Genomic DNA, 25,819 nt, shown 5'->3' on the forward strand with positions numbered 1-25,819 from the left:
CAAAAGAGATCCTCCTACTTCTCTGGATCTTTCTTGGTGTATGAGGAGAGGTCAGCATCGCAGACGCTATAGGACGACAAGATGTCAGGAAGATATGACTGACACACATCTCTAGAAAATCATTAATGAATGACTAGGCATCAAATAAACAGATAGTAGCTCACTTTTTTACATTATAGTACAGCTAAACAGAAGAGCTCTGAAATAGGGTATATTTTTCTGTCTGCATGCTCATCTTACATCATAATAGTTAAGATTTCTTTTTTAAATATTTATTTATTTATTAGAAAACCTTTCCCTTTTTTAACTGGTTTGAATGAGATAGACTTCCTAATGAGTTGACCTGAAATGTAGGAAGTGGCTGTGCTGAGTGAGAGAGAAAGGGGAAAAACTCAGCAAATTTAGAAAGGAGGAGTGAATACTGAATTTGAAGGTCTTGTAGAGCTAATAATCTAAAAGTGAATTATAGCTCTGAATGAAGTCTGAGATTAAGAATTTTGCACAGATGCCACAAAGGAAGAAGTCCTACAAGATTAACAGAAAACTCATAGAAACAGCTGGGATGAAGAAACCAGAAAAATGTTAAGTCTTGTCTTAAGAAATTAGAAGATCACTAAAGAAAATAAGGGAAATTGAGAAGTTGACATTAGAAGCGATATGAAATAGATGGACCTGGCAAGACAATGAAAATAACATAGGAATTGCCAAAGCAGATCAGATCAATGATTGAGTTAGTCTGGTGTCCTGTCTCTGACTGTGGCAGTACTAGATGCTTCCCTTGAAAGTATAAAATCCTCGTAATGGGGGAAATGACTTCCTAATTCCTGGTAATTAACGGTTTATTCCCTGAAGCATGAGGGTAACCCATATACCTTTTTAATATTAGTGTAATTAGCTGTATTAATAATACTCTACATTAGTCACATAAATGTCTAATTCTTTTCTAACTCCTACTATGCTTTTTACCTCAATAGCTTGTAGCAGTGAGTTCTACAGGTGGTCAAAGCATTCATTGTGTGTTTCCGGGATTGTAGGGGGAGAATTTCCTTTTATCTATTTCAAATGTATTTCACCCGTCATCTGTGGGCCTCCTTGACACTCACATTGCCCTCGTCCAATGCATACAATGCACTTGTCATATCACTTCTTATAATTTTGTCTGTAAATGAAATAGTCTTAATCTTTTCATTCTCTCCCCAAATGGAAATCTTTCCAGGCCTGTGACCATTTTTGTTGCCAATCTCTGAAGCTCTTCTATTTCTCCTATATCCTTTCTCTGTAGACTCTGTCAGGTTACTTGACCCCTGTAGGAACTGAGATCTCAGCGCTAACAGAAATGCGTCGTGTGAGTAATTGGAACACCCCAAAGAATGCAAATTTGTTTGTATAGTCCAGTTGTAACTTTGAGTTCTTTATTTCTGTGTCTTTCCCCATTTCTTCAGCACTAGTGTCCTATGACACCTAACAGTGTGGTGATGTCATTACAATGTGAACCTGCCACTTCTGGCTGTTTAGCCGGTGATATGAGCTCCTTCAACAATCTGAGATCCATTAATTTTTCAAGCACTTGTTTTGACAGGTAGCTCAAAGTTGGCATATTAAATTACTAGGTCCGTAACTTACATTAAATTGCTGCCAATAAATATACCCTGGTGCAAGATCCTTAAACTTCCCACTCATTCTTTAATTCATTGCTTCATATTTTTGATTTACTATGTTTATAGTTAAATGTGGCATAAAAAAAGGCACCTTATCTGATGAAAAAAATGGCACCTTATCTGAGTGTAGTTTATTAACTTTTTGTTCATGTTGATTAGTGGGCTGTATTTGTCTAAGGCCTTGTCTACACTGCCACTTACAGCGCTGAAACTTTCTTCGCCCAAGGGTGTGAAAAAACACCCCTGAGCGATGCAAGTTTCAGCGCAGTAAAGTGGCAGTGTAGATAATACTCCAGTGCTGGGAGCTATTCCCCTCTCAGAGGTGGTTTTATTACAGCGCTGGGAGAGCTCTCTGCCAGCACTGGAGCGCAACTACACAGCCACGTTAAAGCGCTGTCGCGCTGTGTAGACATACCCTAAGAGACTAACATGGCGGCTCATATTTTTAACTATATATTTGCAAGCAAGTTGGAAGGCATATTCTGTTTCTGGTGATTGTTTGTAATTATAAAATATGAGTAATGTTAGAGAACAGGGAGCTGTTGTCTAGTAAATCTAAGAATTAGTATCTAGGTTTTCCTTATGCTTACCTGACCCCAACTAAACATACAAGCCAAAGGATCCCTCATCTTCCCAAAGTAGGGTCTTAAGATGTTAAATCATGTAAGTTGGGAACTCAGGTCCCCTATTCCTTCATTCTGAGTTGCTAGTTTCTGCTAAAAAAACCGCATATTTTGTGCTTACCAAGAAAAAAAGCCCATTTTTCTCATCATAATAGTAAGAAGCCTTTTTTCAGTGTATTGTTTAAAAATATAGTTAAATACTGTAGATGTCCTGATTGTCAAACAGACAATGAAAGCTGAGAGGATTCGGTTTACAGTTCTCTCTCAAATACTGTCACTTTTCAGGGGAATAGAAATGCTGATTTTAATTACACTTAAGGCCAAATCTTGAGGTCCTTCCTCAGTGATCATTTAATGAGTATTTCCCTGCTTAAGAAGTGAGAGAGAACCTTTGAATCTGGCCCCTTAACTTCCAGTATACTCTGTGTTTGGTGATGAATGCCTGTCACTATAGCTTCTACAGGTTTCAGAGTGGTAACTGCAAAAATAACAGGAGTACTTGTGGCACCTTAGAGACTAACAAATTTATTAGAGCATAAGCTTTCGTGGGCTACAACCCACTTCTTCGGATGCATATAGAGTGAACCATATATAGAGGAGATATATATACACACACATACAGAGAGCATGAACAGGTGGGAGTTGTCTTACCAACTCTGAGAGGCCAATTAAGTAAGAGGAAAAAAAACGTTTGAAGTGATAATCAAGATGGTTCAGTACAGACAGTTTGATAAGAAGCAAGTGTGAAAATACTTACAAGGGGAGATAGATTCAATGTTTGTAATGGCTCAGCCATTCCCAATCCCTATTTAGCCCTGAGTTGATTGTGTCTAGTTTGCATATCAATTCCAGCTCAGCAGTCTCTCGTTGGAGTCTGTTTTTGAAGTTTTTCTGTTTTAAGATAGCCACCCGCAGGTCTGTCAAAGAATGGCCAGACAGGTTAAAGTGTTCTCCCACTGGTTTTTGAGTATTATGATTCCTGATGTCAGATTTGTGTCCATTAATTCTTTTGCGTAGAGACTGTCCGGTTTGGCCAATGTACATGGCAGAGGGGCATTGCTGGCACATGATGGCATATATCACATTGGTAGATGTGCAGGTGAACGAGCCACTGATGGTATAGCTGATGTGATTAGGCCCTATGATGGTGTCACTTGAATAGATATGTGGACAGAGTTGGCATCGGGCTTTGTTACAAGGATAGGTTCCTGGGTCAGTGTTTTTGTTCAGTGATTTTTTGTTGAGTGGTAACTGTGTTAGTCTGTATCAGCAAAAACAACCTTGTGCACCTTGTGGCACCTTAGAGACTAACAATTTTATTTGGGCATAAGCTTTTGTGGGCTAGAACCCACTTCATCAGATACATGGAGTGGAAAATACAGGAGCAGGTATAAATACATGAAAAGATGTGAGTTGCCTTACCAAGTATGAGGTCAGTCTAATTCAATTGACAGCAGGATACCAAAGGAGGAAAAATAACTTTTGAAGTGGTAATGAGAGTGGCCCATTTCAGACAGTTGACAAGAAGGTGTGAGTAACAGTAGGGGGAAATTTGTATTGGGGAAATCAGGTTTAGGTTTTGTAATGACCCAACCACTCCCAGTCTTTATTCAGGCCTAATGTGATGGTGTCCAGTTTGCAAAATAATTCCAGGTCTGCAGTGTCACGTTGGAGTCTGTTTTTGAAGGTTTTTTGTTGAAGAATTGCTACTTTTAGGTCTGTTATTGACTGACCAGGGAGATTGAAGTGTTCTCCTACTGGTTTTTGAATGTTATGATTCCTGATGTCAGATTTGTGTCCATTTATTCTTTTGTGTAGAGACTGTCCGGTTTGGCCAATGTACATGGCAGAGGGGCATTGCTGGCACATGATGGCATATATCACATTGGTAGATGTGCAGGTAAACGAGCCCCTGATGGTGTGGCTGATGTGGTTAGATCCTATGATGGTGTCCCTTGAATAGATATGTGGACAGAGTAGGCTCCGGGGTTTGTTGCAGGATTTGGTTCCTGGGTTGGTGTTTTTGTTGTTTGGTGTGTAGTTGCTGGTGAGTATTTGCTTCAGGTTGGGGGGGCGGGGGCTGTCTGTAAGCGAGGACTGTAGATCCTTGATGATGCGCTGGAGAGGTTTTAGTTGGGGACTGTAGGTGACGGCTAGTGGCATCTCCAGCGCATCTCAAGGATCTACAACCTATCCTGAAGGACGATCCCTCACTCTTACAGACCTTGGGGAACAGGCCAGTCCTCACTTACAGACACCCCCCCAACCTGAAGCAAATACTCACCAGCAACTACACACCACACAACAAAAACACCAACCTAGGAACCAAACCCTGCAACAAACTCCGGTGCCTACCCTGTCCACATATCTATTTAAGGGACACCATCATAGGAACTAATCACATCAGCCACACCATCAGGGGCTCGTTCACCTGCACATCTACCAATGTGATATATGCCATCATGTGCCAGCAATGCCCCTCTGCCATGTACATTGGCCAAGTGTAAAGTGAGGGGTGGATCCTGTGTCTTCAATCTTTGCCCAGAATACGTTCCTGTTCTTCATTTTGGCTTGCTTTATAATGGAATATTTTGATTTCTTACAGGATAGTTCAAGTTCTGTCGGATCAGGAGAATTTACAGGCGTGAAAGAACTCGATGATATTAGTCAAGAGATTGCACATCTGCAGAGGTAAATATAGTGTACTGTTAAAGTTAAGAATTCTGAACCTGTGAAATGGAGGATTCTCCTCACTAATGATGGCTCTTAACAAATTGCATAACAGTTTCTAACCGCTGTGCCCTCCAAAAAAGAGGAAACCTTTCTTAGTCTAGTTCATTAGGGAGCAGTACATTTATTGGTTCCATAGATTCTTGTTTTTTAAAAAAAGTGTGTGTGTATATATGGTACGATCAAAAATAGGATCCCATCACCTTTTATATAGTTGAACCCAATTGTTCACTATATTTTTTTATTTATAGCCAGAGTAGTTCATTCTGAAATGTCACTCTGAGGTAAGTAAAATAAATTTTGCACAAACTAAAACCTTCCTTTTCATTTAAATGGAACAGTTGAATCCCTGATTAGTAGAACAGTTTCAGTATTACTTCCCTTTGGTTACTGGTGATCATTCCTTCCATTGGTCCTATATTGTCTCTTGAATGCTACAGTTCAGGAGCCTTATCTGGCTGTCTTTGAAGTTAATAATAACTCCCACTGATTACACTGAGATCAGGAGCAGTGCCTAGAAGGTTACTTGGAGCCTAGTGCATGAAATGAGAAGACTGATTGTGTGGCAAATCAGTCTTTAAATATGAAAAAGCATATTTCTTAATTACTTCTTGAAAGTATGACACAAATGTAGGATTGCTTTTTCATCTGTGCATTGTTTACAAAAGAACATTTAATTGACTTTTTGTAAAATATTGTCTTATATTAATTGTATCAGTCATGTGAATGTTTTCCCTACAGAGAAAAGTATTCACTAGAGCAGGACATTAGAGAAAAGGAGGACTCAATTAGACAGAAAACCAATGAAGTTCAGGTAAAAACTCTGGATTATTATTAATGACATTTCTTTAAAATTCTACAGGAAGCACCATCCATGTTTTGAACAGTTTTTTTTTTTTTTTTTTTTCTCCCCCACATTCATCTGGGTATATTTATTCTGGCACTGGGGGAATAACTTGTAGCAATGATTTCATTTTTCTGTGCACTGTAGAAAATATTTTGTTTTGATGCTGGTTAGTGTAAAATGCAGATAGTATAGAATATAATAGAAAATGTTTCTCTTTGTTAATGCTTCATTAATACTGTTTAAACAACTTTGTGAAGGTATCCCATCTAAATTCTGAAATTCATGTTCTAAAAATCATTTATAATAGGCTTAGAATAGCTGAAATCCTTGTCTTCTGAGACTCTTCTCCCATCGCATGGACGTTGATTTCTTATAGTAGATTACTCATGAGTGCTGAAGTGCTGGCAGTTTTTTTTTTTTTTTTTAATCTGTTTACAAAAATCACTGAAACCTTTGAATGGGGGAAATTCTATAGGCAACACAGGCAGGTTGAATTTGGGGTTTGCCTACTTCAGTACGTCTCTTTAAGCTTAACCGCTTGTCACAAGACATCGGTTAAGTGTAGTCTATAATGTTGTGGAACTTTTTTCAGGAACTGCAAAATGATTTAGACAGAGAAACAAGTAACTTGCAAGAGCTGGAAGCTCAGAAACAAGATGCTCAAGACCGCCTAGATGAAATGGACCAGCAGAAAGCCAAACTGAAAGATATGCTAAATGATGTGAGGCAGAAATGCGAGGAAGAAACACAGATGGTGAGTGTGTGTTAATTCTGGAGGTGATCATGCATATTGCATCTTTTATTGGGGGGAAAAAACAGTTTATCAATATAGTAAATAACTCTTGTTTTGCCTGCTAATGTTGCTCTTAATCGCCTATACTATACAAATATACACAGGTGCAGAAAAGGGCTTTATTAATTTGAATAGCTTTTCTAACAGTCATGAATATTTATTGAGCACCATACAGAACGTGAAAAGCATGGTCCCTCTCCACTGGAGCTACCATCATTGGGCAGTGGTACAGGTAGTGGCAATGTTTATGAAAGATGATCACACCAGTGTTTCAGGAGAGAAATATGTTTTGAGGAGGGATACAGTAAAGAGAAGTTACTTTTTTGGTGCACGAAAGAGGTGTGTGGGGTTGAAGTTCCAACATAGGGGAGCAGCATGGAAGAAGGTACAAAAAGTTAAGAGGAGAGAGGAAAATGGTTCAAAGGGAGGGATTAGGAGAAAGGGTAGGGTGGAGCAAAGGGAGGGGGAGTTGAAGGGAATGAGAGATGCTAATTGAGTTCTTTGCATCAGTCTTCCCTGCAGAGGATGTAAGGGAGATTCCCACACCTGAACCATTCTTTTTAGGCGACCAATCTGAGGAACTGTCCCAGATTGAGGTGTCAGTAGAGGTGGCTTTGATTAAATTAAATTAATTTAATTAAATTGATAAATTAAACAGAAATAAGTTGCCAGGCCCAGATAGTATTCACTCAAGAGTTCTAAAGGAACTCAACCATGAAATTGCAGAATTACTAACTGTGGTATGTAACCTATTTGTTTAAATCAGCTTCTGGACCAGATGACTGGAGGTAGTTAATGTACCGTCTATTTTTTAAAAAGGCTTCAGAGGCAATCCTGGCAGTTACAGGCTGGTAAGCCTAACTTCAGTACCAAGCAAATTGGTTGTAACTATAGTAAAAAACAGTATTCTCAGACAGGTAGATGAATGGAATATGTTGGAGAAGAGTCATGCCTCATCAATCTATTGGAATTCTCAGAGGGCGTCTGTCACGCTGTCTTAAGTGGCTCACCACTGCGAGTGCCGAACTCAGGTCAGACTGTCAGAAAACAGGGCAGACACCTCAAACTGGTGGTATATTCTATTATTAGATTTCACGAAGCCAGTAACAAATGTGAACTCCTGATCACTATATTAGCCTTACCATGGAGACACAGACAGTCCTCTTAGGCTTTCCTGCCAATCTTGCCACCCAGACAAACTGGACATTGTGATGAAAGGTTATTAAAACCAAAAATCACCTCACATAACTAAAGGTTTATTAGCTAAGGAAAAAAGGATGAGAGTTATTGAGAGGTTAAGCAGGTTAAGTACATTAACAGGTGATTCCAAGTTTGTAAATCCAAAATGTTAACAGAGTTGTTGTAATCTGCTAGATTTCCAAAAGTTCCTCAGGCATACCAAATGTAATTCTGGGGATCTCTGTCCACTTGTTCAGTATTCCATCCCATTTTAATCCAAAGCAGTTCAGAGATACCTGATTATTCCCTGAATCCATTCTTATAGCGGTTTCCCCCAGAAAGCAATCTGGTAAGCAATCTCCATCATGGCATAGGCTTTTTCTTTGTTGACTAAATGCAGACTGAGTCTGTGGATTTCCCATTGTTGAACATAATGATCCATGCTTTGAAGTTAGCATGCTTCTTCATTTACAGTTCCAAGGTGCCTGTCCTGTTTGATGGGCAATCCAATTACAAAGATATGCACAGTGCATTTAGTTACAACAATCCAAACAATCTTTCATTAGTTTTCATGCAGTTTTCACATCAAGTAAATTCTCACTAACATACACTTTTTGATCTAGGGTTAATTAAATACGAGGTATGCTTAATGTAATGTGATAGTAAACTACAGGTAACAAGTATGTGAAGACAATAACATTAACATTTTTTTGATATCCACACACAAGTGAATTGGCCTGTGGTTTTGATTTGAGCTGATCTGTCAGTGTCACACTGTCAACAAGCATATGGATAAGGGTGATCCAGTGGATATAGTGTGCTTGGATTTTCAGAAAGCCTTTGACAAGGTCCCTCACTGCAGGCTCTTAAGCAAAGTAAGCAATCCTGGAATCAGAGGGAAGGCCCTCTCATGGTCACTAACTGGTTAAAAGATAGGAAGGAAACAAAGGGAGGGAAGGGATCTGTACTGGGACCGGTGCTGTTCAACATATTCATAAATGATCTGGAAAAAGGGGGTAAACAGTGAAATGGCAAAGTTTGCAGATGATACAAAATTACTCAAGATAGTTATGCCCAAAGATGACTGCAGAGAATGACAAAGGGATCTCACTAAACTGGGTGACTGGGCAAGAAAATGGCAGAGTAAATTCAACTTTGATAAATGCAAAGAAATGCACATTGGAAAACATAATCCCAACTATACATTTCAAATGATAGGTTGTAAATTAGCTGTTACCACTCAAGAAAGAGATCTTGGACTCATTGTGGATAGTTCCCTGAAAACATCCACTCAATGTCGAGCAACAGACTAAAGAGCTAACGGAATGTTAGGAACCATTACACAGGGGATAGATAATCAGGGAGAAAGTATCATAATGCCACTTAATAAATCCATGATATTCCCACACCTTGAAAACTGGGTGCAATTCTGGTCACCCCTTCTCAAAAAATATATATTAGAAATGGAAAAAGTACAGAGAAGGGAAACAAAAATGATTAGGGGTATGGAGAAGCTTCCAGCTTTTTAATCTCTCCTCATATGGGAATGTGCAGCTTGGAAAAGAGATGACTGAAGGGAGGATATGAGAGAGGTGTTTAAAATCATGAATGGTGTGGAGAAAGTGAATAAGGAAGTATTATTCACCCCTTCACATAATACAAGAACCAGGGGAAATTAATAGGCAGCAGGTTTAATACAAACATAAGGAAGTACTTCTTCACATAACACACAATCAACCTGTGGAACTCGTTGCCGGGGTGTTGTGAAAGCCAAAAGTATAACTGGGTTAAAAAAAAGAACTACATCAGTGCATGGAAACTAGGTCCCTCAATGGCTGTTAGCCAAGATGGTCAGGGACAAAACTCCATGTTCTGGGTGTCCCTAAAACTCTGACTGCCAGCAGGTGGGACTGAATGTCAGAGTATGGATCACTATAATAGCCCTGTTCTGTTCATTCTCTCTGAAGTATCTGGCACTAGCCACTGTTGGAAGACAGGTCCCCAGGGTCCCCATGGACAGTTAATTCATGGCAGGCTAGTGGGAGTAGCTTCACACCCCAGCTTGCTGAAAGCTAAATGTTTGTGTAGACAAGCCCTAAGACAAGAGGAAGCCATTGAAGAGACTGAAAGTGGTGAGTGATCTAGTCTGTGATCCGGAGAATGAATATTTTAGCAGAAGCATTTTGGATAGTCTGAAGGGTGAGTGGCTGAGACAAGGTGCTGGGGGGAAAATGCACATTGGAAAAAATAATCCCAACTATACATACAATATGATGGGGGCTAATTTAGCTACAACTAATCAGGAAAGAGATCTTGGAGTCATCATGGATCATTCTCTGAAGATGTCCACGCAGTGTGCAGCGGCAGTCAAAAAAGCAAACAGGATGTTAGGAATCATTCAAAAAGGGATAGAGAATAAGACAGAGAATATCTTATGGCCCTTATATAAATCTATGGTACACCCACATCTTGAATACTGCGTACAGATGTGGTCTCCTCATCTCAAAAAAGATATACTGGCATTAGAAAAGGTTCAGAGAAGGGTAACTAAAATGATTAGGGTTTTGGAAAGGGGAGATTAAAGAGGCTAGGACTTTTCAGCTTGGAAAAGAGGAGACTAAGGGGGGATATGATAGAGGTATATAAAATCATGAGTGGCGTGGAGAAAGTGAATAAGGAAAAGTTATTTACTTGTTCCCATAATATAAGAACTAGGGGCCACCAAATGAAATTAATGGGCAGCAGGTTTAAAACAAATAAAAGGAAGTTCTTCTTCACACAGCACACAGTCAACCTGTGGAACACCTTGCCTGAGGAGGTTGTGAAGACTAGGACTATAACAAGCTTTAAAAGAGAACTAGATAAATTCATGGAGGTTAAGTCCATTAATGGCTATTAGCCAGGATGGGTAAGGAATGGGTTCCCTAGTCTCTGTTTGTCAGAGGGTGGAGATGGATGGCAGGAGAGAGATCACTTGATCATTACCTGTTAGGTTCACTCCCTCTGGGGCACCTGGCATTGGTCACTGTCGGTAGACAGGATAATGGGCAGGATGGACCTTTGGTCTGACCCAATATGGCCGTTCTTATGGTCTTATGAGCCCAAGAGGAGGAGAAGTCAAGGCGGAGACCAAGATGTAGACAAATGAAGAATATCAGACTGTAGTAAGAAGTTGAGAAGATCAGTTTTTGCCATGTTGAGCTTGAGTTGTGGCAGTCCATCTGCAAGAGGAGATGTTAGAAAGGCACAGGTGATGGGTATAAATTGTGATAGAGAAGTGGATTGGGATGTCATCAATGGCATCAGTCTGTGGAAGTGGATAATCCAGGGGTGACCACCTTGTTCTGTGCACTGTAGGAATTGCTTTAAAAATTAGTTTTCTCTCTTCTTAAAACAGGCTGGCTGTTCCATTGAGGCAGTGTCATCATATGCCTATTCAATATATTTTTGGCTGATAACGTTGCATTGATTATTTTTTTGAAATATCTGAATAGAGTATCTGTCTATCTGAGGAGTCCAGCATACTCTATCTCCATATTCTGGGAGAAGAGACCCTTCCAAAAGAATATGAACTCTCATTAATGTATAAAGTTGAGGGTCTTTTAGGTGAACATGTGATATTTTAATGATACAGTGTTTAAAAACAAAACCCTAAAGGGTGTACTGATTCATGGTGCACACCTCCCTATCACATTCCCATCAGTTTATGTGGTAGTCACTTCTGATCTTTATTTCCATCTTAGTAGCTTATTTAACTCTTTGCCTAGTCATTTGTATTGTTCTTGGGTGCTGCTGTAAGGTGTTAGCGCGTATACATCTATTTTGTTGTTCTTTTACTTGTGATGGATAAATAAATGGAGAAGAAAAGAAATACAGCAAGATAAATAATGCTCTGGTGCTCTTGTTCAGTTAGGTAACTTTGTTTTACTGGTAGCTTAAAATTGCAGGAAGTATTAATTTGACTCAGTCGGTAGTTTCAAACATCAGAATTTGTGTTTCAGTTCTATATTAGTGCTTAAAGCCACAGGCTTTTAATGCACTGATGAAAATACAGATAAGTGAACTTCTTTAATAGCCTGACAAACAGGAAAAGGTTAATAAAAAGTGGGAAGTAGGATTAAGCAACAATATTCCTCTTGTCTTGTGGACTCTGTCAATATTTACAAGTTGCCCAACTAGATATTATTCATGTTAGAGGTGAAAATGCCAATTTTAGAGGAACCAGACTCAAAGCTGGGAAGTTTGGTTTTGAGTCTTTTTAAAGTTTCAATACAGAAAATGTTTAAGGTGCATTATTATAATGATCAACATTTTAAGTTTGCTTGTTCATTTCTAACATGATTTCAGTATAGTCAAGATGTTGTCTTTTTATAGAAACTCAGTTTGACCGGTTGTGACACTCTACACAACAGGGGAGCGCGCCCTGTAACCCCCATATTCCTCATTTATATAATTGTGATATTGCATATAAAAGACGCCATGTAAGATATCAGGGGAAAGGTTATGATCATGCTGTAAGTTGGGGAATCGGCCAGATATTAGTTCCCCAGAGACAATAGCAAGGAAAGTAACCAATGCCCGGGCAGGTGTCAAACAACCATCAACAGCCATTGTCCAGCAAAGGAGTTACAATTCAATGACTCGCCTGCATAAGGCCACACCAGGGGCATTGCTCAACCTTGCCTGGGGACTCAGCAATGCCCACCAGACATGCCTAGACTTTTTTGTTCTCCAAGCACATGGACTAAGGGTATAAAACAGAACACAGTGGCCCCATGCTTGGCCTTTTCTCCTCCCCCCTCCTATGCCACAAGCAACAAGGACACTCAGAAGACTAAAAACTCCAACAGAGGAGACTGGCCCCAGGTTTCAAGGGTGAAACCTGTGTACTATGAACTGCAATATCCAGTGAGGTGAGAAACTGCTTAATCTAGATGTTGCCCAATCTAATAAGGTTGAGAGTTTAGACTGCATGCTTATATTTTCTTTTCTTTTGGTAACTAACTCTGACTTATCACTTATAATCACTTAAAATCTATCTTTTGTAATCAATAAACTTGTTTTACTGTTTATCTTTACCAGTGAGTTTGCCTGAAGTGTTTGGTAAATCTGCTCAGGTTTATAAAGGCTGGTGTATATCCACTTTCCATTGATGAAGTGGGGAACCAATTAATAAACTTTCACTGCTCGTCTTGAGCAATGCAAGACTGTATATTCCTGAGGTACAAGGCTGGGAGCTAGGGAGATTTGGCTGGTGCCTTATTCTGTGTGATTCATGAGTGGCTCTGGGAACATTCATGCAATCTAGCTGGGTGTAGGACTCCACATGCAGTTGCGCTGAGTGATAACAGCGCTTGGAGGGGTTTGCTGCTTGTCACTAGCAAGGTATTGTGAGAGACAGCCCAGCATGGAGAGTTAAGGGGACACAGCAGTCCCACATTCCCAGGATGCACCCTGAGGATCCCGTCACACTGGTCATATGGGTACATAAGAAACAGGAAATTGGTATAACCCTTATAAATTTGGTTCTGCTGAAAGCTGACCACTTTAATAAATGTATTCAATGTATTTTTTTTAAAAAAAAAGTCACAGGCAAAGGAGGCACAGGCCGCATTCCTCCTCCTCCTCCCCCCTCCCTCCCAGGCTTGCGCGAATCAGCTGTTTGGCGGCACAAGCACTGGGAGGGAGGGGGGAGAAGCAGGTCGCAGCGGCGCGCTCACGGAGGAGGCAGAGGTGAGCTGGGGGCGGGGCCACCAATTTTTCCCTGTGGGTGCTCCAGCCCCAGAGCACCCACAGAGTCGGCGCCTATGCCCCGAGCGCGCCATGTCCCCACTCCTCCGCCTACCTCCCAGCCGCCACCAAACCGCTGTTTGGCAGCATTAGCACGCTGGGGGGGGAGGGGGAGAGAGGAGAAGGAGGCGGGGAAGATACAGGGCCGGGGCAGGGATTTGTGGAAGGAGATGGAATATTGGCAGGGAGGGGGTGGAGTTGGGGCAGGGACTTTGGGGAAGGGGCGGGGCCTAATGGAAGGGGTGGAGTGGGGGCGGGGCCAGGGGCAGAGAGGGTGTTGAGCACCCAGGGGAAAGAGGGGAAGTCTGCGCCTATGATTTAGACCCCATCATTTTATATGTATAGTTGGGATCCAATGTGCATTACTTTGCATTTATCAACATTTAATTTAATCTGCCATTTTGTTACCCAGTCACCCAGTTTTGAGAGATCCTTTTGTAGCTCTTTGCAGTCTGTCTGGGACTTAACTATCTTGAGTATCTTGAATATAATGAAATATTAATTATCACAATTAATAATAATGTTACTTTAATTTCAATTTGCACTCTAAAGTTGGCACTGCATGGCAATTTTTTTCAGATTTCATCATTGAAAATGGAGATTCAGTCTCAGGAATCAGATTTAAAATCACAGGAAGATGATCTGAATAGAGCAAAAGCAGAGCTGAATCGTCTCCAGCAAGAAGAGACTCAGCTAGAACAGAGTATCCGAGCAGGAAAAGTGCAACTTGAAACAATAATTAAATCTTTAAAATCAACACAGGAAGAAATTAATCAGGTATTCTCTGTAGTCTTATACACATCTTTCTCCCTCTTTTAAAGCCCAGTAGTTTAGGAAGGGATGAACTGCACCTACAAAGTGAATCCTGCAGAAAAAAAATAGACTGCTATAATTGCATAAGGGTTTGTGACTGCAGACTAGTAGTTTGATTGCCAGTTCATGTTAAAAAAATAATAATAATAATAAAAAAAAATAGGACAGTACTGTAACACTTTGACAATTGTTTTTAACCTCACGCAGAATTACTCCCATATCTCTAGAGCCCTGCAGTAACCAAATTCCAGAGTGAATGCAATGTTCAGATTTGTCAATGAGTACTAGTTTTCATTCTCAAAGAGTAGCTAGTTGTTTGCTCATATGAGTGTATGTCTAATCCTGCATGATACTGAAATATTTTTCATTATTTAGGCGAGAAGTAAACTTTCTCAACTTCAAGAGAGTCACCAGGAAATCAGTAAAAGTATTGAACAAAATAATGAAGCTCTGAATGGGATTCATGGTGGTAGTATGACGAATTTAGCAGACATAAGTGAAGGAATTGCACAGAAAGAAAGAGGCAATTTTGGAGCTATGGTAAAGACTGAATTAAAGTAACAAGTGGATTTATGGTTCAATGCAGTGTAAAATACATTTTACAATCATTAGATTTGTAACTTGCACCTAAACTCAAATTGTAAAAAGATTTTTATTTAGTTGACTGTGTGACCTTAAAAGGCACTGTAATCTCTGCAAGATGGCAGCCTCCATCCATAGGCTTAGAACATTTTAGTTCTCGTGACGATTAATTCTTATGTCTTATCTATGCTAGAAATAGTTTGCTGGTATAGCTGTACTGTCAAACTGTCCTACTGGAGATGCAACTTATTCCAGCAAAAAAGGTCTTTGTGTTGGTATAGCTTATAGCAGTTCTTCAAACTAAATAAGCTATACTGGCCAAAGGAAGTGTTGCCAGTATAACTGCATGAACGCAAGAGCTTTTCATGGCATAGCTATTGGTTATGGTTGTGATTTCCCTCTCTCCCCCCCCCCGCCCCCTCCCCCCCCATACTTCTATGTGACATAGTTATGCAGGTAAAAGTTTTAAATGTAGACACAAAGACCTTTTTTGCTGGAATAAGTTGCATCTCCAGTAGGACAGTTTGACAGTACAGCTATACCAGCAAACTATTTCTAGCATAGATAAGACATAAGAATTAATCGTCACGAGAACTAAAATGTTCTAAGCCAGGCTGTAATGTGTTGCCTGTCTGACTTTTGGGCTGAGCAAAATAGGGAAAAATTTCTTTTAAATTCCAGTCCAGCTGTTCTCTTGGAGTCCTTCAGTCATGTACGGTTTCTGCTTTTCTGCAGGATGTGAGTTGTACACTTACACATTTCAGCAATACAACCTAAACCATAAGAGTTTATCCAAAAAATAATATATGGACGTCTGTCTTCCTCTAAAATATCCCCAGCATCACTGTTCTCTCATCCAGTATATTTATTTTAGCTGTGTATTTTGCCTCCATATATTCCTTCAGGATCTTAAGAACTCTCTTAACTGATTTCCTTTAGGCAGCTATTCCTAATACTAATCCTTAGTAAATTACATAAACAACCAATGTTTATAATTTGTATGTTCATTTCTCCAACTGTAAGTCATCATGTTGTATCCATCCATATGCTGTTCATGTGTCCTCTCCAAGGAAAGCCATCTTGCAAACCCTTCTGTAAATAAGATGCTTACTGTAGGGTTAGCCTGATTGTACCATGAGCTCCCATTCATAATTTGGAGGCCTATCTAAGGAAAAAGTCAAGTCAAAGAGATGTGCGGATGGATTGGATCTTGTTTGAGCAAAGCTCATTGTTCTACATTTGCTATTATACCTGACCACAATTTATCCCAGCATAAGAGGAAGGTTGAAATTGTTTGCTCTTTTAAATAATTGTCATTTAAAATCTTTTGTAAAATTAAAAAGTTATGAACACTGTCTACAAAATACCCAGTTTGCAGGGAGTTTCAAGAAAATTTTATTTTTCCATATTTATTGGTTTTGTTTTTATTTTTTGTAGAAATCAGATTTTATTTTGCTATTTTAGACGTCTTGATTATATAAAAGTGAAAGTAGAATAGCTTTCTAGATAGTGTTTCTGTTTTTAGGTATCCAAAGCACTTTGACCTATTTCAAAATAAACATTTAAGTGAAATGTGATAGCATTAATAACATGCAAATACTTATAGAATACCACTATATTGTATATAGTATATTTAGTACACTGGCCTAATAAGCATTCAGAAAGTACTGTACCTTTCTGCCTTGCATTACTTTGTCTCTGCTCAAGCAACAAAGGGAAAACACTTGCGAAAGAAAGGGATTATCTCAGAACTGTGTTGTTCTCACAAACTTGTTGTTTTTTAATACTTTGCTGCTCAGTCTTTGTGCTTGAATGGTTATTGTCAAACTCAATTTCAATTGGAAGTCTCTGGAATGTCGCTTTTATTGGTAAAGACTGAGAACCACTTACTGGAAGAAAACTCTATGTTCATATAGAAAAGTTTGTAAAGCATTTGTTTCTTTTCTGTTTCTTAATCCTTCCTGCCTCCTCTGTATTTTGTTTCTTTTGCGGTTGAAAAATTTAATTTTAGACTTCTTCATTTGTGTCTTCTATACTGAGGAGAGATCCTTTAGCTTTGTAAACTCCAAGGCCTTGTCTGTTGTTGTTAGTAAACATTTATTATGGTCAAAAGGCATCAGTCAGGATTGGAGCTCCATTGTACTGAGTGCTGTACAAACATAAGCGACAATCCCTACTCCAGAGGGTTTACAGTCTAAAAGACACAAAATAGGCAAAGACTAGGGTATAAGGATATATCATACAAACAAATGCATATGATGAAGAATTGACACAACTTTGTCAGTTCATATGTTGTGGTTGTGGCTTGTTTTTTTTAGTTTAGCAAAATTGGCTTGAACTGTGCTAGCAATAACCATAGTTAACCTGAAAACTATGCTATGGATTACATCTGTGTAGGAGAGTTAGTTTCCAGCATAGCTAGGATAGCATGTTTTTAGAAGGAAATCCATCCCTGTTCTTGCTTGTCAAATGGACTGGGGTAGATCTATTCGAAACAGTTTTGTTATAATTGTTCCTGCTCCGCTATAGTCTAGACAGCAGTCAATAGCCAAAGATTTGTGGAAAGATATATTTATCTTGGAAATTAAGATGTTTTACATGGAGTTGGGGCTTTTGCAAAATCTAGATGGGTGGAATTTTAGAAAGTTTGTGAAGGCATTTCAGAAATTAATATGCAAAAATCAGAAATAACACGTTTTTGTGTGCTGTATGCAGTTATTGATGTTCTGTGTAGCCTCAAGCAATGTATTTGACATTTGCTTCAGTTTAAAGGGCACGTCTGGTTTCAATAAGGAGCTTCTTGAATTTAAAATAACATTGAACAGGAATAAGATGCATCAGTATTCTAACTGGATGATTAATCATTTTAATATTGATAATATCTTTGTAATATTTCTCTTCTTAATTCTAGGATGATCCCTTCAAGAATAAAGCTTTATTGTTTAGTAATAATACACAAGAATTGCATACAGACCCATTCCAGGCCGAAGATCCATTCAGATCTGATCCTTTTAAAGGAGCAGACCCTTTCAAAGGCAGTAAGTAACTGATGGCTAATATAAGAACCAGAAGACCATATTGTACTATAAATGTATTTTTACAAACTGTGCTAATCTTATTAACTGAGTGTATGTCTACAGTGCCCTGCAGTTTGGACTAAGGGGTGTGAAGAGCAATGCTCACTGAAGTGCTGCACTGTAACGTCCCTGTGTGGATGCTCGGGGTACAAACTTAAAGGTCCAGAGTTTACTCTTTTAAGTTTGCTCCCGTAGCATCTACACAGGGGAGTTACAGTGCAGCACTTTGGTGTGCCTGCTGTTCATACCCCATTAATCCAAACTATAGGGCAGTGGAGACCTTCTCTAAGTAGGTGACAAAACAAGATATTTTTCTTTTTTTTACCTAGATGATCCATTCCAGAATGATCCTTTTTCAGAACAACCACCTGTTTCAACAGGTAAAAGCTTTTTCTTTGAGACAGGTGGGATATAATTTGTAGCCAAATATAGATATGCCTAGTATAGAGCTGGCCTTCCAAAACTTCAGATTTTCAGTTTAAACTGGGGAGCCCAGAATATGTGTGTGCGTGTGAGTGAGCTCAGGAAGAAGTTTATTAAGGTATATACAATTTTATTAAATGTAGTTCATAACTGTAATATAAACTCCATAAAACATCCATTTATTTGGAATTTAAAATAATCATAATAGTTTTCTTCTTTTTTAGAGTAAAATATATCAATCATTTATTATTTGATAAATAAGTTTGAGATAAAGGCATATTTGTTCTGACTCCTTGCTAATGCATGATTGTTCCCTATAGCACATTGTCTAGTGTTTTACCTGTAAAGCAGTACATTTTGTTTACATCCCTTAACTCTTTTGCTAGACCCATTTGGAGGGGATCCATTTAAAGAAAGTGACCCATTTCGTAGTTCTGTCTCTGAGGATTTTTTTAAGAAACAGGTGAAGAATGATCCATTTACCTCAGATCCATTCACAAAAAAACCCACGCTGCCCTCAAAGGTAGGTAATTTTTAAATTTGTGTATGTTGCACTATAATAAACTTTTCTACTGTTATGCAGGTACCTTGCCTAAAAGGCAAAACAGGAGAAAGGTGTCTGGAGATTTTCTTTTTAAGTCTTATATAGGTGACATGTGACTAATTACATTCTTGAATAGTGGGTGTGAATTACCAAGTCCAGGAGCAGTTCTGCTCATTTCCATTGGAACTGATGACTTACAGCTGTTACAGCAGCTCATCATGAGCTCTTATACTAGAAATTAAATTAACCCCCTTTGCCTTGTCTCCATTTTATGGAAATTTTGTCCTGTACCACACTACCATCAATGTGAAATAGTATGCATTGCCAAACATCCATCATTCTGTAACTGACATACTTAGTGGCACAACATAAGTCATACAATACCAACTTTATATGAGTATTCTTGGTAGGTAATCATTTGGGTATTTGGCAAAGTTGTGTTGGTGTAACATAATTCATAATGGATTTGAATAAAGAGTAGTTCAGAGTCAAGATTTTGTACTTGTCTTATAGCTAAGGCTTCACCAAATTCATGGTCCGTTTTGGTCAATTTCACGGTCATGGGATTTTTAAAATCATAAATTTCATTATTTCAGATATTTAAATCTGAAAGAGTGTTGTAATTGTAGGGGTCCTGACCCAAAAGGGGTTAGTGGGGGCATCGCAAGGTTATTGTAGGGGGGTTGCGGTATTTCTACCCTTACTTCTGTGCTGCTACTGGCAGTGGTGCTGCCTTCAGAGCTGGAGAGCAGCAGGTGCTGGCCAGGAGCCCAGCTCTGAAGGCAGTGCCACTGACAGCAGCAGCGCAGAAGTAAGGATGGCATGGTACGGTATTGCTACCCTTACTTCTGTGCTGCTGCCTTCAGAGCTGGGCCCTCAGCCAGCAGCTGCCACTCTCTGGCCTCCCATTGCTACACTTACTTCTGCGCTGCTGCTGGCAGTGCTGCCTTCAGAACTGGGCGCCTGGTGAGCAGACGCCGCTTTCTGGCCACCCAGCTCTGAAGGCAGCGCAGAAGTAAGGGTGGCAATACCATGACCCCTCCCCTACAATAGCCTTGCAGTCCTCCCCCAATACACACACCCTGTTTTGGGTCAGGACCCACAGTTTGAGAAAATCTGGTCTCCCCTGTGAAATCTGTATATTATAGGGTAAAAGTACACAAAAGACCAGATTTCACAGTCCGTGACACGTTTTTCACAGCTGTGAATTTGGTAGGGCCCTACTTATAGCAGAGTAATGGTATCCTTATGGTGAAAATGTGTTTCAGAGAATTCCTTTCTATTTACAAGCATAGGGCAACATTTTCAAACTGCAGTGCCTAAAGATATGCAGCTAAATAAGTGGCCAGATTTTCAGAGCTGATGAGTACCTGTAGCTACTCTTTATTTAATGAGAAGTTGTGGGTACTCAGCAGCTCTGAAATTAAGCCAGGTCTATTTAAATGCCAACTTTTGGCGCTCAGGTCTGAACATTTTGACAACAGACTTCTGTACAAGTATGTTCTTGGGCTTTGCATCATAGACTAGTACCAGCTTTATTTACTGTGAGATCCCCTGCTCTGGAATGTGTTCTGCTCAGTGGGATACTTGCCTTTATTGTCAGCAACTCCACGTTGTATCATTGCTATCAAGACCTACATGCACTAATAATGTGTATTTATCCAACAAGAGTATTTCATAATATTTGGTCAAATTCAAAGTCCATTGACTATACTAGAATTACACTAGAGCAGAGGTTCTCAAACTGTGGTCCGCGAGCTCCATTCAGGTAGTCCGCGGATAGTTCCCTCTAAGGTGCATGCCTGGGCGGCTGCACATGAAAGAATGAAGGGCCACCCACCTAATTAGTGGAGCCGTGCAGGCGTGGCTCCACTAATTAGGTACCTGGAGAAGACGCACATGTAAGGTGAGGTGGTGGCCTGGGGGGAATAGGGGGTAGGTGGGAGGGGGCATTGGGGTGAGAAGAGGGGCTGGGGGTGAATTTGGGACATGCAGGGCTGCAGCAGCCAGAGAAAGAGGCGACTTTCCTCAGCTCCAGGGCTGTGACTGCCAGGGAGAGATGGCCCTCCTTCCCAGCCTCAGCTCTGTGGCTGCTGTGATGGGGGAGAGACCCCCCTCCTTCACAGCCCCAGATCGGGGGCTGCCGTGGTGGGGGAAAGAGGGCACATCCATCGCATTAGAAAGGTAAGACTACTGATATTAAAATATGAGTTGTGTGCTTTTATTTGTAGAACAAAAAAACCTTTTATTATTAAGGATTTTTTTATATAGCCCTTTTATCCAAAGCGCTTTACAATAGTTAGCTAATGGTACAAACAACATTTGGAAAGATCGTTAAGTGGTCCGCTGAGACATTCAGCAATTTTCAAGTGGTCCGTGGGGGGGGGGGGGAATTGAGAACCACTGTACTAGAGATTAATTTGGCCTAGAATAGCAGTTTTCATAATGTATTGAAGATTTTGGTATACACAGAAAGGTAAGTGCAGAATACATTAAAATTATTAACGTGCCATTTCTTCTTTCCTCCTCATTTAGCCTGACCCCTTTGAAAGTAGCGATCCTTTCACATCTTCAAGTATCTCTTCAAAAGGCCCAGGTAAGAGGGAAGTATTTTCTTCCTGTAAAATGCACAGGTAAATTCTGCTGCCTTTTTGAAACACAAGTATATCAGTTAAAATTTGGAGATTGCTAGAGCCAGTGCGTAAGCATAAGCAGACCAAGCAATTGCTTAGGGCCCTGAGCAGCTCAAGGGGGCCCCCTATTAATTATTAGTATGTGTTGTGGGGGGCCCCCAAAAATATTCCTGCTTAGAACCCCCAATGGGCTAGCACCAGCACTGGAAATCGTACAGAGTTCACCCTCAAGCCTCGGAATAGCAAAAGCAGACTGCAGTTCTATGGGATACATCATCACAGTGTACTTATTACAGACTATCGAGGGATCCTCCACACATGCGCTATGCATTGCTCCTAACCTTTCTTCTAAGCAAGCAGTGAAGAAACAGGAGATAAATTAATCCAACCTGAGGCAACATTAACTCTTTTGGGGAATTCCTCTTTAAGTGGGGAATTCCAAGGGCAGCCTATGGGCAGGGCAGTCCCTGGCAATGTGACTCCAGTGGAACCATGGAGATATACAGCTAGTGCAGAGGGTCTGGATGCAGACGGCTCTGTCCTTCTAGCAGCTCTCTCAACATCCATAGCTTCTGAGGACCAAACTACCTGGACCTCCTCAGGTAGGAAAACCACACACCTCACCCAGTGGCAGAATATGGAAAAATCCTCCATGAGGGGAGAATTTGCATGTGCTACCCCTTTTTCTCCCCTTCTCCTCTGGATGTGACAGTCTGGGTCTACCTTCATTAAGAACGTGTGTCATTTGAGCATGACTGATTCTCATGGGTAAAAATGACTTCAGGGTGACTTATAGAAGTTTTCAAGATCATGGAAGAGTTTGCTGAAGTTGATAAATTGTTCATATTGGTTATGGACTCAATTGAGGAACAGAATTTAAAAACTAGGATACTAGAAATAAACAGGAATTTAGAGATACTATTTTCTATCCTTTGGAAAAACAATGCTTGAGAAAGGAATGTTTGAGAGAGTTGGAATGTGGTCTGAGTAGTCTTGGGCTTGTCTACATGGGGAAACCCAGGAAAATTAATCCAAATTAATTAAAGGTGTGACTTTAAAGTGGATTATTTAAACCCCTGTGTGAACACCATCTTTCAGAATTAAAGGAGTCTGAATTTGATTTATCTTAACTAAACCAAATTAAGGCCACTTTAATTCTGAATGAGGGTGTTCACACAGAGGTTTAATGTCGTTTAAATTCAGCTTCAAATTCATACCTTCTGTTAATTCAGATTAATTTTCCTGGGTTCTCCATGTAAACAAGCCTTTAAGTAACAGACAAAGTCTGAATGAACAGCATTAAAAAGAAACTGTGGCCTACAAAAGAGAGCTTGAATGGAGTGAACAGATGGAAGTTCAACTAATTGAGCTTCTCTCCTTATATCTTTCCCTCTTGGTAACAGTTCATGTCTTGTTACTGCCAAATTTTTCACCCAAGGGGAAAAAAATTATCATTCTTTTAGTTCACTAAAGTCATGATTGCTGACTTGATAGTATTTTATAGCAAATGTTTTATGAAACCATGTTGTAGGTGTCAGCTCATATTTAAAGAGACTTTGTCATGATTTTGACTGCGTCATAAAGAGAAAAACATGACTTTCCTGTGAATTTATTAAATAATTTGTGCTATTGGCACTAGTATTACGAGGGCTTTTTAATGTTGGTCTCCTTTTTTAATTTGTCTGGTGATCTACTTTAGTGACAGTAGATTTTTCCTCTGTCTAGGTATTATATTAAACAAAATAAAAACCATATAGCTTTGTTCTATACTTGTTTCAGATCCTTTTGGAACGTTAGACCCGTTTGGAAGTGGTGCCTTCAGTAGCAATGAGGGTTTTGCAGATTTTAGCCAGATGTCAAAGGTAAATGTTACCAAAGGAAGCATCAGTCCTTCTCTATAAACATTTTTTCATTTTTATTTTTAATTTAATTCTTGATTTGTGTGAAGAAAAGAATAGCATTATATTGAAACAAGCAAAATCTTGCAGTCACATTTGGAAAAACCCTCTGAAAGGGACTAATGATATAATTATTTTGGACACAGTAGGCTTTTAGTAACTTGTTTGTCTGTCTCACCAAAATCTCTAGATTTTTTGGGGGGAGTGATAGAAGGGCGTGTCTGTGTTCTAGTGTAATTTAGGTGACCAAATGATTATTATTGAGTTACTCTGGTGCTTCCGTAGTTAAGGTTGCGTTGAGATTTACATGGAAAACAGGATTCAAATCCCTTCATTTGACTTTCTGTATTTGAATTTACTCTCCAAATTTTAACATAACATAACTCTGTTATTGATTTGGTCAAAAATTTGCTAACTTTTTTTCCAGAGGAAACATTTAAAAGTGAACATTTCTTGAAATTTCTCCAGAAAGTCCAACTTTTGGGGGGGGCTCCTGTACTAAAACAGACATCACAAATTAAAACTTCACAAAGTCCATGTAATTTTTTCCAAGATTCTTTTTGGAGAGTTAAAATGAATGTCAGTCACCCAACCTTTACTGTCAGCCTTACAATGACAAGTTGAATGTCTATGCACTTTAGAGAAAATATTGGGTAGGAATAGATTTTATTTTCTAAGGGATTTTCATAAATAGGGAAAGAAAAGAAAACATTTAAAGATACATTTTCAAGCGATTTTAAAATCAGAATGTCTTTGTGGCCAAAATAATAATTCCTCTGTGTCTTGTTTTGCTTATAAAGCTTTTTTCCTCCACTGGGTGGTAGCAGCCTCTACAAATAGCAGGATGTTTGGTTTTAAATAGCAGAACTCTCAGAAGGGTCTCCCTAGGAGCTTGAGCCTTCCAGTGCTTTACCTACAGAACTCCTTTTTTGTTGCAGAATCAAAATTTAACATACGTTTCAAAACATGATAAAACTGCAGTATAGCAATGAATAAATCAGTGTGGAATCACTTTTTATATATTTATTTTTAAATGGTTGGCAGGGTCCTTTACGGGGGTGGGCTCTGGGAGGGAGTTTGGTTGCGGGGTCTGGGCTGGGGTAGGGGGTTAGGGTGCAGGAGTGAGTATGGGGGGCAGGCTCTGGGAGGGATTTTGGAGGCAGGAGATTGGGGGGGCGGGAGAGGATGAGGGGTGCAGCACTTACCTTGGGCGGCTCCCGAAAGCAACATGCACACCCCTCTCGCAGCAGCTCCTAGGCAGAGGGTCAGAGAGGTCTCCACACACCGCTGCCCACAGGCACCGCCCCTGCAGCTCCCATTTGGCCGGAGCTTGGGGTGGGGGCAGCGCGCAGAGACACCTTCTTCTCTCCCCAACCCCCCCCCTCCCCAGCTCCCACGGGCCGCAGGGATATGCCGTCTGCCAGTGGTGGCAGCGGGGGCCCTGGGCCCTTTTACATTGCTTGGGGATGGCAGGCGGGGCCAGGGGAGAGGCCCGGCTCCGAACTTTGAGAGCCGGGCCCCGTGATCTCATATTGGTGGAGCACGGGCCCATACAACTCGCCACCCCTGCCCGCAACCCAGAGTCGGCTGGCACTGCTCAGCTGCTGGTGTCTGTTTGCTGTGTAGACAAACTTACAGAGGTCTTCTTCAGGTCTAGGAAAGGTGGAACAGATTGTTTAGCATAAGTAGTTAGCACATATTATAAGGGATCACTCAAGGTAGAATGGCCTGTTAACGCCTCTGCAGTCATAGGACAAAAAGAGGGGGTTAGTGGGTTACAGATAGTTGTAATAAGTCATAAATCCAGTGTCACTGTTTAGTCCATGATTTCTAGTGTCTAGCAGAGTAATGAATTTAAGCTCTCGGGGGGGGGGAGGGGGGAGTCGATTTAAGATACGCAAATTCAGCTACGCGAATAGCGTAGCTGAATTCGGCGTATCGGAGCCGACTTACCCCGCTGTGAGGACGGCGGCAAAATCGACCTCCGCGGCTCCCCGTCGACGCCGCTTACTCCTACCTCCGCTGGTGGAGTAAGCGCGTCGATTCGGGGATCGATTGTCGCGTCCCGACGAGACGCGATAATTCGATCCCCGAGAGATCGATTTCTACCCGCCGATTCAGGTGGGTAGTGTAGACCTAGCCTCAGGCTCTTCTTTTGAAACTGCAATGCAGGTTTCCTTTCAGGATGCGGACTGATAGGTCAGATATAGAGTGATCGTTTTGTGAAAA

General features: G+C 40.3%; 1 protein-coding gene across 1 annotated transcript in view; it reads left to right on the top strand.

Annotated features, from left to right (window-relative positions):
- Positions 1-25,819, top strand: part of EPS15L1 (epidermal growth factor receptor pathway substrate 15 like 1) — a 73,088-nt gene that overhangs the window by 23,588 nt on the left and 23,681 nt on the right. Inside the window, exons 12-22 of the mRNA XM_065422400.1 lie at positions 1,283-1,345; positions 4,887-4,972; positions 5,753-5,825; positions 6,451-6,612; positions 14,200-14,397; positions 14,809-14,973; positions 17,927-18,053; positions 18,422-18,472; positions 18,902-19,038; positions 21,595-21,655; positions 23,472-23,554. Of these exons, the coding sequence (XP_065278472.1) occupies positions 1,283-1,345; positions 4,887-4,972; positions 5,753-5,825; positions 6,451-6,612; positions 14,200-14,397; positions 14,809-14,973; positions 17,927-18,053; positions 18,422-18,472; positions 18,902-19,038; positions 21,595-21,655; positions 23,472-23,554 (1,206 nt within the window). The remainder of the gene's footprint in view (positions 1-1,282; positions 1,346-4,886; positions 4,973-5,752; positions 5,826-6,450; positions 6,613-14,199; positions 14,398-14,808; positions 14,974-17,926; positions 18,054-18,421; positions 18,473-18,901; positions 19,039-21,594; positions 21,656-23,471; positions 23,555-25,819) is intronic.

This window comes from Emys orbicularis, chromosome 24 (assembly GCF_028017835.1).
Source record: "Emys orbicularis isolate rEmyOrb1 chromosome 24, rEmyOrb1.hap1, whole genome shotgun sequence".
In the NCBI taxonomy this organism is placed as follows: Eukaryota; Metazoa; Chordata; order Testudines; family Emydidae; genus Emys; species Emys orbicularis.